The following is a 12,333-nucleotide window of genomic DNA, read 5'->3' on the forward strand; positions in this document are numbered from 1 at the left end:
CTAAAATAGTCACGCTTGCTTTTATCTGCTGGATCTTGGATACTCTGGTGATGAAAAATCCAAAGATTATCTAAAATTGTTTTATCTTGTTCTTCAACTTTAAGGAGATAAACAGATTGTAGAAGCTTTAGAACCTCTTATCCAGCAATATGTAAAATCAATTGATGAAATGCTGGTACAAGTCAAGAAGCTACTATCAGCGGAAGATGGTGGACCCAGTTCATCCAGTTCTACAGGATCAGATGGCTCGTAGAAGGCCCTCCAGAAGAGATGAGTATAATAGAAGATCCAGAAGAATAGTCATTGCCCAACTTGGAGACATTTCTATTCTAAGATGGGTAAACAGATATGGCTAGATACTTGGACGAAGGTTCAAGAAAAATAAGAAAGCTACCTGTTTTCTGAAAAGATATGAAAAGAAGTATGATGAAAAGGTGACCAAGAAAGCCAATAGAAGGAGCAGATCCCAAATCATGGAAATGATGGATGATCAGCCCTTAAGATACAACGAGACTATTGCAGAAATCATTAGCCTCGCAGCTGAAGATTTTGAAGTAGGAACAGTAATTGCCTAAAAGATTCCACTCACAACAAAGATGCCGCTAACGTCATGCTGATGTCATGTAACCACTAAATAAGAGTCCTTTTATCTTTTATTAAACTACCTTTTATAGTTTTTGGATTCCACTTTATCTTTTATTAAATTATGTTGTATAAACTTTGAAGTCCAAAGTCTATAAATAGGACTTTTTGTTTTAAATAGAATAGAGATGGAGAGAGCTTGAGAGAGGAGTGAAGCTCTGTAATAGTAACTGTTGTAAGGTTTGTAATAGATGTTTATGAAGTACTACTTTCAAATATTGCACTTGTCTTGAGAAGATCAAAGCGAAGAAAGACTGCGTCTTCTTCCGTAAGTTTCTTTTTTTAATTTCTTTAAGATATGGGCTTGTAGTAGTGTAGTAATTATGTATTTCATGTCATCTGCATGCATTTTCGAGGTGGATAACCGTGGAACATGCCTACAGTAGTGCCTCTGTTCTTGGTGACGACCACCACTGCATACATGTAGTTGCATATCTCATTAATAATCCCAGATGAGTAGTTTCAGTGATAACCGAAACTAGATGTATGCGCAGTTGAGTACAGGTTGAAAGAGACCCAACTCCAGTGCTACCTAGAATTGGTGAAACACTGTTACGAAAGCTGAAGTTAAATAATCCTAAGAATTATTCAGAAGTTCAGACGACTGTTTATAGCCCCGTGAAATAGTCGGTGAGGTGCCTGACGGTCTGAAAGTCTGTCTAAGTCTTAAAGAATGAGTAAAGTTAAAGGACCCTATCTGATAAAGTCAAGAGGTAAAGGCTATAACAGTCAAGGACTGGGTAAAGGCCTCAGCAGAGCCGTGAAGGGCAGTAAGTGTAAGTCCCGTTATGCTGGCGAGGTTGTAGAGGTGCCACATGAGTCTGTTTATGGAAGCCTCTCTTGACCTAAGGAGACAAGTACCATTAATTTGGTTGGGTTACTCCTTGGTTTATGATCTTGATTTCTTTCACCAAATGCTTGTGTGGTGAAAATATCTTTACAAAATCCAAAATCTGTACTTTGAAACTGTCTTTGTATCTGTATAAAAGTACATTCTTCAACTAATTTTGTAATTATATGTGTGATTCGTATACACACATTATCTTTTGCAGGGTCACCTTCTACTGGGATCCAGCTATCTTTAATTTTTGTTCCAAGGGGTCCTGGTAACTTCTTAAATAACTTGTCCATTATCTCCTTAGTAAAAATATTACCACTTATACTAGTATAATAGTAATACAACTTAAGGAATGGATATACCCCCTCCCCCAAAAAAAATGGAGGTCGATAAGAGATATACATTAACCTTCTCAATCTTTAATGACCACCAGAAGCCATGTAGTTTGTTTGTTCAAAAGTAACCAGATTTTGAGTGACTAGGAGTTGCACTTACTTTCTAGCTTTGCCCAAACTCCTCTGGATCTACCATCCCACTTGACTTCAGAAATAGTGTTGTCAGTAAGATACAACAGGATCATGTTGGTCGCTCATCAATCATCACTTGTCAGATTTATTCCCTAGAACTTTGACCAATTACTTCAGTATCCCTCACTCTAGCCACTCATCATTAATCACTTGTCTGGTTTCAACCATGAACCTTGACCAACTCCTTCTGTGTAAGAATAATCATTATTTGTTGTTGAAGTTCCATAGAGAAGCTTGCCAAATATTTTTCCACCCTTTCTTAAATGCTTCTTCGTCTTAGACTTTGTTAAACTTCATTTTCCCTCTTTTTGTTTTCCTTTCCTTCCAAATGCAGCCTCACTTTCCCCTCTTCCAGTTTCCTCTCCTTTAGATGCATAAAGCAACAACCACTCTTTCTTTGCTCTGTGGGCTTCCTTTTTTGCGTCCCCCCCCCCCAAAAGAAAAAAAAAGAAAAAAAAAAAAAAAAAAAACTCCCCACTGATTTCACTATGGACACAGTCTAGGTACAGTGAGTGCATTAAGAGGAGCCAGTACCCTTTTCTTTATACAAGCAAGAAAGTGAACCCCTTTTCTCATGATGAACAGAAGCATGTCAGGACGAACCAGAATCCTATTTTTCCTGAAGTCATGGTCTCAGGATCATTTTATTTCACTTTCCCATTCCCTTGCTTACACCATGCACAACTTTTTACTCTCTAACACAGAAAAAGGAAACAAATCCAAACTCCTATGAAGGAAAAGAAAACAGATTTTTGTACCTCCAACCATTTTTGCTCGCTATTCGTTCCCCAAATACCAATGCCCCAGTAGCAACTATCTACTAACGCATTGATATCACTTCTTGGGACGAATGCTCAAACACAAGGGAAAAATCCAAGAAAACAATAACAAGCAGAACAAGGAGTTTAACGTGGTTCAACATGAATGCCCGCATTCACAAGAGAGAAACCACCAGTTTCCTCCCTTTCTTCTTAAATACTTCTTCATCTTAGACTTTGTTCAAGTTCATTTTCCCTCTTTTGTTTTCCTTTCCTTCCAAATGCAACCTCACTTTCATCTCTTCCAGTTTCCCCTCATTTAGATGCATAAAGCAACAACCCCCTCTCAACTCTGTGGGTTTCCTTTTTTGTGTTCCACCCCCAAACTCCCCACTGATTTCACTATGGACACTCTAGGTACAGTGAGTGCATTAAGAGGAGCCAGTACCCTTTTCTTTATACAAAGAAGAAAGTGAACCCCTTTTGTCATGATGAACAGAAGCGTGTCAGGACGAACCACAATCCTATTTTTCCTTTAGTTATGGTCTCAAGATCATTATATCTCACTATCTTCCCATTCCCTTACTTACACCATGCAAAACTTCTTACTATCTTATACAGAAAAAGGAAACAAAACAAGACTCCTATGAAGGAAAAGAATACAGATTTGTGTCCGTCCAACAATTTTTTCTCAGTATTCGTTCCCCAAATACCAATGCGCCAGTAGCGACTATCTACTAACGCATTGATATCACTTCTTGGGACGAACGCTCAAATTCTAAGGAAAAAAAAGATCCAAGAAAACAATAAGCAGAACAAGGAGTTTAATGTGGTTCAACATGAATGCCTGCATCCACCAGAGAGAAACCACTAGAACCACCCCCCCCCCCCAGGGAAAGAAAAAAAGTTCTACACCACTCTCCACCTCACTATGCAATCCCTTTGCTTTAGTCAAGGGATTACCCACTAAGACATTACGTAGGCACTTTGGATACACGTTCCACCTCACAAAGTAATCTCACTTTTACTTTTACTTGCATTGGAAAAATTCCAGCCCAAAGATAACTGTCTGGGACAGGATAGAATATTAGACAACACACTCAACAAAATTGAGCTGCATTTCTCTTTTAAGTCATCCGAAGTTAAAGAAACATGGGAAATTCATGAGTTCCAAGGAGCCAAGGAATATCTTTGGACACTAGTCAACAGATCACTTGGGAATCCAATGGCAGTCCAAACAATGAGTAAACTAGGCTTCAGATGAGGCTATATAGTTGGTTTATCTGATTTTAATTAGCTCAGTGTGCAACACATGCCATGAAATCAGTTTTTTATCGTAGATAATTTGGACTTTTGCTTAGGTGGCCAACTAATCTAGGAGAGTTAAATAATCAATAAGAATTTGCCTTCAATACGATGTAAACAATCCAAAAGCCTATAATCAATAGTGTGTAGAGAGAAGAGGAAAGAGAGGTTGAGGGAGACGAAGAGCAAGCAATTGGTAGACAGGGCTAGGCAATTGAATGTATGTTCTGCCATACCAGCCAACACATATATTTATAATAACCGAAAGAGAATTACGAAAGGAATATAACTTCAATAAAACATCCTACCTAATTAAGCCTAGAGCCTAATAGGAAATTATAGTAGACTAGGATACTAATAACTAAATGTCCAACTCAATAAGAAAACCAAAATACTCCCCCCCAATCGTGTTACTTCATGTTATCTCTCACTATGTCTTACATGATTGATCATAGATATCTAAGCTAACCACTTTGTGGGGTCTCCTCCTTCAATATTAACCACTTCATTCTCCAGCCCAAAGTTGATAAAGTTACACACCATGTATCTGATCTTGGTTCTACTTAACTTCAGACCTTCCGCTTCCACAGTTGATTTCTATAGTTCTACTTTGGAGTTAATTTCTTCTCTTGTATCATCAACATAAACAATATCATTTGCAAAGATCATAAACAAATGAACCTCCCCTAGTATTCTTCTGATAATATCATCCATGATAAGTGGAAAAGGGCTCATGGCTGATCCTTGAAGTGCATTTAAGATTGTGAATTGACTACCTTGGTCACCCACTCTTGTCACCATATCAGCATACTATCTTTAATTATGTCTGTGTATTTATAGGAAGAAACCCTTCTCTTCTCTAACTATTCCAAATTAGCTCTCTAGGGACAGTGTCGTAGGCAGTAGGCCAGGTCAACCAACAAAGAGAGAAGGTTTTCCCAGTTTCATATTTAGGTGTTTGTATGACCAAAGTCTCTAAATTAAAGGGGGAAAGAAACTGCATAGTATGAGGTGTTCACAGATACTCATCAAGTACCAGTATATCATATAGAGCATTCGAAGAAGTAAACATGATCCATGGAAGAAACAAGTCCACAGCAGTTGAAATTTGTGGAAAATGGAAATATAGTTGAGCAGCGAAATCCCCTAAAAGAATCAAGTCATTTACCTGTAGCCAACAGAAACTCAAGGGGATGAAAATCTATGCAACGAATTTGTCCTTCATGGAATTTAAAATCATGCAAGAGCTTCCCAGCAGTAAGATCCCACACCTGTCGACATCATTTCACAAAGAATTAGTGGCATATTTCTACTGGTTAATGGGAGAAAAAACAGAATTTGTGTTACTGTTCAAACTCCTATAACTGAGTTTCAGTGTCACCTTGACAACATTATCCAATCCTCCGGAAACAACCCATCTACCATCAGGGCTGAATTTAATGGTACTGACTCCTTGACTATGGCCTTTGTAAGTGTGAATGCATCCTTTCTTTTTGATATCCCATATCTTTACATCCGTATCCAGAGATCCAGACACAAAAAACTCGCCAAATGGATGAAATTCAACAGCAGTACAGTTGGATCTGTGTCCAGTAAGTGTGCGTACAACTACACTTCAACAACAATAGCAACCAAATTAGGAGTTCCAATGCAACTCAAAAAATTAATACCTTAGACCCAACAAAGATGTGAATCCCAAATTATGCCATAGGCACTAAGTCTATGTGTGATCCAGATGATCCCCAGACTCAGACACATTAAACCACAATGCATTTCCATGAGCTCTACCTTTTCAGAGAACTCTTTTCAGTATCTTGCTAACTCACCTAACCACTAAACAAAGCTGGAGGCTATGTGGACTAGGGAGGAGGATCACTCAAATTATCCTTTCAAAAGGAAATTTCAACTTTGATTTCTAATTTTGGATTACCAAATAAGAGGAAATAATAAAACTTTACCTTTTGCCTCTTCCAAATCCCAGAGCTTTATTGTGCCAGAAGAAGCTCCGCCAAGCACCAAAACCTCTGCTGAATCAAAAGTTACAGATTCAACTGGACTGGTGTGACCAGACAGGCTCTGCATATTTACACAGAAAATGAAAAAAGACAACTTGTCACAGCAAGTAATATTTCACCTATGCCTCCGTCCTCCTTGATTACATTACAAGAGTTTTTCAGCCATAGAGTGTATTTTGGCAAAGGTTTCAACATGCAAGAAATTAGACAAGGTGGTATAGAATTTGCTGGTGAAGCTCAGTAAAAATATTAAAAATGGCATACGTAGTGCACAATGCTCACTCCATTTTGAGATCTAGGGATGATCACAATGTACATAACCTTAACCCTGCTTTTGTAAAGAGGGTATTTTCACACACAAACCCATAGCCACTTGGTCATAATGGAGCAGCCTCAATGATGCACGAGGCTTTCTCTCAAGTCCATCTAAAATATGCTCCTGGATTTTGATGTTTTTCCTAATAGAGAAAAGTTAATGTCTTGAGTTCATGAAATAAAAAGTCTACATTATTGGGGTAATGCTTAGCTGTTGATGTTACTCATAGCCTTATAGTGGCATAGAACTCACTGCCACAAGCAGCGAATCAGGGGCACTACCAAAGTTAACAGCCTCTACAGTACTACAAATTCCAATAAGTGTCATGAGCAATCAAATAGGAGATTGAAATGTGAACTACAAATTCCAATGAGTGTCATGAGCAATCAAATAGGAGATTGAAATGTGAACTGACCAATAAAGAACCTTGTTTCCCAATCGCCCACAGCTTCACCTTGTGATCTCCTCCACCAGTGATAAGAAGCCTTCCCGACTTTTTCCCAATATTCAGGCAGTTGACGTCGGCCGAGTGTGCCACGAATTCCTCTAAATCCAGTTTAGTCAAGGAAAAAAGTCTCTAAAATCAAGATAAATGCATCCACTAGCTAGACGAACTTCACGGTACAGATAATAAACAATCATACAGACATTCTCAAAATTCAGGACAAGAACAACATTCAGCACAATTCAGACTGTAAATACTTTTAGAGAAGAAAAAAAAGGGGGGGAGGAAGGGGAAGCTTCTCTCCTGAAATTCAGTGTCATCTTTCGTAAACTTAAAAACATTACAGGAGCCACTAAAGAATGCCCTAGATCAAGATTTCTCAAGTTAACACAAGCTAAGCATCTCCGCGAGATCAAATCAACAGGATACGCAATTTATACCCACACTTTTCCATTTTCCAGATGAAAGATAGAAGCTCCTGAGAAATCTTAACCTCTAATCCACCAAAAAGCGAGATCGGAGAGCCAGATTCGATGTACGGCTCGAAACAGATTCTCACTGTATAAGAACTAAGAGAGAAACTCGTAGAAAGGACCACTTGATGAACGGTTTCAGAGCTTCAAAGCCATCGTCCAACGGAAGAAATAGAATCCGATGCAACGACGGCACACAGGTTGAGCTATGGCAGAGATTTGCGAGTTCGTCCTTCATCCACTGACAAAATTCAGAGAAAGAAAGAGGAATTTCTCTTTTCAATATTTTGCTTTCGACCTTTTTCTTTTAGGCGCGCAGAAGGAAATAGAAAATTTAGGGAGAGAAAGGGTAAAAGAGAAAGCTTATTCAGACATTCTACACTTAAGAGCATCAGCATGATTCATGATTCAGACAGTTCTCTAATTCTCTTCTTAAATTCCGATTTTACCAAAGTGCCCCTCATTTGATTTTTTTTGAAATAACAAATCACTTTTACCCTTATACCCTCCATCATTTAAAAGCATAATTCCATATCCAAGCCTCGAACGAGCATCTCTATTTATTTTAACCAAAAATAAACAAGTGGCAGGAACCATGTGATACACGTGCAGATTGATCTGGACCTTTGATTAGTAGATTCTATTTAAAGAGCCATGATCACAACCATATACGTGCCACGTGCCTCCCACAACTTCAGGAACCCAGCAAATGCATTATAGATTTGGTTTTTTATTCGGCAATGCGATACGCCGGGGTATTTGGATTTTGGAGTCCCGATCTCTCTCCGGTTCTTCAGTCTTGACCACGGATTACAGGGTCCGCAGGATTAGGATAATATAAATTTTTTTTAAAAATATTTTATTATTTTTTACGTTTTAGACTCCACATAATTTGTACTTTGTCATTTTCAGATATTTTCATGTGTACATATAAAGCACCACATAGAGCATAGGATCACATATCAATGGAAACAATTTCTTTGGCCATGAAATTTTGTTTTGATACTTACGAGAAGAAAAAAAAAATGATTCCATGAATTTGCAAACGTGTCATAATTTAGGACATGTAATTTTAAATTCAAACAAATGTTGATGTGACGTGTAGGTTATTGCTACTTTTGTGGTGCTGAGTTGTTACCACATCAGATGGCATGCGAATTTAGAGAGATAACACTAAATTTAACGATCATGGTGTATGCGGTCTCAAAGAAGCTCATCCCATTCCATCCAATAAAATCATGGATGACAAAACAAACTTGAAGACTCAAAACATTAGCCATCTGTAATCCTTGATGTGAAGTATGTTATAGTTAGCACTTCTAGCTGCCCCGCCTAAGGTTCAAAATGTCAATTGTATTAGAATTGGTCATGAAATTTAAAGAAATATATTGTCTTGTATCAAGTATTGTTTTGTATTGGATCCATTTTGGTTCAATCCAACACAAATCCGGAGGCATTTTATATGTATTGTATTGACTAGTATGGTGTTACATTGTGGGATACTTTAGTACAACCTATCTGCATAGAAATACAAACACATAAGAGTAATTCATCACTGGTTGTTGCCTTTAGTGTTGCAAGTCTTGCAACAAAAAGAGCATTAATTATGAGGGAAATAATCCTATTTTGGAGAGTGAGTTAAGCTATATTGAAATTTTATAAAATTCTCTTGTTGGACATTCAAACACTCTATCAAGTAAAACACCCATCATATACATGTAGTGCCCAACTCTCCTCCTGCCCGTGCCTTTTTCCATCCTCGGAAGTTGAAGGTCCCATTCAAGCTTAATGTGCCAATGCCTCTGAAATGGTGTCATCCCATGGTGGGATGGTGTGTGCTAAATTGTGGTGGCCTTGTCAGAGCGGAGCTTGGTGGGTATGGAATTCTGGCAAGGGATGCGGATGGAGATTTGCTTTGTGGGATCGCGGGGGCTGTCCAGGAGAAGAACATCTTGTTGATGGAATTGTTTGCCACCAAGAGGTTAGAGGTGGCAATTTGATCTTTTGATAAGGTGCATGTGAGAATAGAGTTGTCTACCTCCTACCATAATTTGGGGAAGGTTTCATGCAGCATGGTTTGCTGCTGAGTTGTTGGCTGACTGTTAGGGGTAATCTGGGTATTTCCTTTATTAAGTTGGTTTGTTATTGAACCAGTTGGTTCATTTGTTGTATATCATATCATTGGCCGATTCACTCTCATTCGTATGCAAAGCAAAACGAATTGGGGTTTTTCGGCTCTGAGGTTTCTGAGCTCTGGCGATTCTGGCTATAGCATCGTTCTACCTTGTTCTTCATCTTTGATCCTTGTTCTTGTATGATCCTTGTATCATCTGAAAGGAAGATGCTCAGTAGAAGGAAAGGAACACTCGATGGCTTTCTTGTGGCATTTCGGTGAAGGCTGGCTATGTTTCTGGCTGTGTGAATCGTCTTCTGTAGTATGTTCTTTGGAGTTATTCTAGAGGGCTTTTGTTCCTCAGATAAGGAGGGATACTCGATGATGACTTGAGTCAATTTGGTTGCCATATACAGTGACGTCTGTACCTTACCTATTTCCCTGTTTTTCTGTAATTTTGATTGATTATAGTGGGTCGGACTCCAGTCTTGAGTCCCGGAGATGTAGGCATCTAATGCCGAACTCCGTCATCAAACCTCTCTCTCTCGTTTGTGAATTTCTTGTTTGATTCGGTTACATATTGGCTAGGACATGGTTATGCGATCACAGATTGGTATCAGAGCCCAGGTTAGGTGATTCGGTGGAACCAGATTAGGTTCCTATGTGGTTCATAGATGCTACTACTGGTTATATATAATCTGATTTTTGTTTGTATAATTTCTGCCATTGTTAGCATGTTAGCCTGTTAGCCTTGTTAGGCTTGATAGAAGGTGCTTCTATGTTTCAAATTAGGTCTTGTATATTATGTACATGCTAATTTGATTGTTAATCTCATTTGGTTGTAGATTATTTCAATTTGATAATCTGATTTCTTGTTACATGCTTTCGCTGCCTCCTGTATATGTTCATCTGATTCGGTTCTCATGTTATGCCCTCATATATTTTCTGTTATCATGTTATGATATGATTATATGCTCATATGAATTTGGTTCCTATGCTATGACCTGATTATATGCACATATACTCTCGGCTCTCTTTGTATAATCTGATTTCAATTGATGGAATAATAATCTATGTATGAGTAGAATAATTCTGAGATGGTTAATGATTGATTAATCACAGTTAGAGTTTGCTATTAATTTATACCAACTGCTATCCTATGTTTTTGCTGTTAACATTTGACACAATACTTGGTCTGTATTGGTCTGTTGTGTTAGCAATTTTGTGAATTAAGGCCTCTGGGATTGTATATAAATTTAGTCTATAAATTTGTGATTAATTAATACCTGATTATTTAATTCTTGATTATTATAATCCTTTTTTTTTTTTTCTTTCAGAATTGTATATTAGTATTGTGATTTAATTCTTGTATATACTGATTGGTGTATGATACCGGCTCCAAAGTGGAGTTAAGCAAGAGATATAGTCTACCAGGGGAGGGTTCACCTTCTAGTGTGGTTACCACAGGCTCAAGCAGAGATGTAGGTCTAGGGGAGAATCCTAGGTACCTAAATTTGGATACTCCTATGGGGGGTTCCAGGGTAGACATTGAGAAGTTTGATGGGACAGGTGACTTTGGGATATGGAAAAGAAAGGTCAGAGCTTTAATGGCACAATAGAAACTTCTTAGATCAATAGATGACCCAGACACTTTCTTGGATAGCATTGATCCTGTGTTAAGGACTGAAGTGATGGAGAATGCAATAGGTTGCATGATCTGGAATGTCACTGATGGTATAATCAGATGTTATTTTCTATAATAAAGTGGGTCATATTAAGAAATATTGTTTTGCATACAAGAGGAAAATGCAAAAAGGTGAGACATCTAACAATAATATGCGTAATTCTGGTGATGGTGAAATAAACATGTGTGAGGTCCTTTGATGACCTAGGTGCTTTCCGTGGTAGCATAGACCTTGTTTGAAGACCTAGTTGTTTGGGTTTCCATTGGGTGCACACTTTGGTTTATCCTATTTTGTTCATTTGTTAAAGGGAGGTGGTCTATTTATCTTTAAGGTGATATGCTTGTGTAAGGAAGCTGTTTATTTAATAAATCTGAGACAACATGTTTTATGTCTGGTTTTCTATTAATATTGATTAAGATAAGCCTTATTGTGTGAGAATTCTTGACCAATTATGATAGTGTTGGCATGTTAAGTATTTGTTGTTGTTTTGTACTCTCATGGATGTTTTTATTTGCATTGGTATACATGTCTGACTGGGTTTTAAAATGCTAGAGTGGTAATAGGTGGTGTTGAGACTGTTTAGTACAGTTGGTTACACACATGAGGATTCCTATTTCACTTGGTATAGCATTAGGTGTATCCCCGATGTTTGGAGAGGTATAGTCTCCATGTTCAGCCCAGTTAGTGCTGGTTTTGGCACAGGTGTTGTCAAGTGTTTGGAGAGGTATAGTCTCCATGTTCAGCATGAGTGCTGGTTTTGACACAGGAGTTGTCAAGTGTTTGGAGAGTTTGGTCTCCGGGGGAGGAGGTTTGTTCTCCAGTTCAGCATTAGTGCTGGTCTTGGCATAGGAGTTGTCAAGAGGGTGTGTCCTCACATGTTGTTGGGGTTCACATGAGATTCAGGGGATATGGTCTGTCAGCTTGTATGGTTTTGAGTGGGAGTAGTTATTGTCAGATTTATGGAGTTGTCTGGTAAGATGACTTGCACCAGTTTTGTTAGTTAGGTTATGTCTTGTTTGCAGTTAGATTTTTTTGTGTTCCTTGAATCTGGTCTTGTATGGTCAGAGTTGTTAAGTCTTATGGAGTTTCTTCTTTTATCTCTGTTTGGTTTCTACTCTAGGTGACCTGGATTTGTCTAGTTGTTGACATGTGCCCGTCCTTGTAGTGAGTGGGTGAAGAGGTTTTGATTTGAGTAGTGGTAGTAAGCCAGTGATAG

At 38.3% G+C, this 12,333-nt stretch overlaps 1 protein-coding gene across 1 annotated transcript in view; it reads right to left on the reverse strand.

Moving 5' to 3' along the window:
* Positions 1-7,693, reverse strand: part of LOC149004572 (katanin p80 WD40 repeat-containing subunit B1 homolog KTN80.1-like) — a 35,110-nt gene extending 27,417 nt beyond the window's left edge. Inside the window, exons 1-5 of the mRNA XM_089169597.1 lie at positions 7,276-7,693; positions 6,817-6,947; positions 6,029-6,146; positions 5,452-5,678; positions 5,239-5,341 (exon numbers count right to left, since the gene is read on the reverse strand). Of these exons, the coding sequence (XP_089025723.1) occupies positions 5,239-5,341; positions 5,452-5,678; positions 6,029-6,146; positions 6,817-6,947; positions 7,276-7,300 (604 nt within the window). The 5' untranslated portion in view covers positions 7,301-7,693. The remainder of the gene's footprint in view (positions 1-5,238; positions 5,342-5,451; positions 5,679-6,028; positions 6,147-6,816; positions 6,948-7,275) is intronic.
* Positions 7,694-12,333: the final 4,640 nt, after the last annotated feature.

The sequence above is a fragment of the Hakea prostrata genome, chromosome 9, assembly GCF_041222555.1.
Source record: "Hakea prostrata isolate BN-2017 chromosome 9, UWA_Hpros_2, whole genome shotgun sequence".
In the NCBI taxonomy this organism is placed as follows: Eukaryota; Viridiplantae; Streptophyta; class Magnoliopsida; order Proteales; family Proteaceae; genus Hakea; species Hakea prostrata.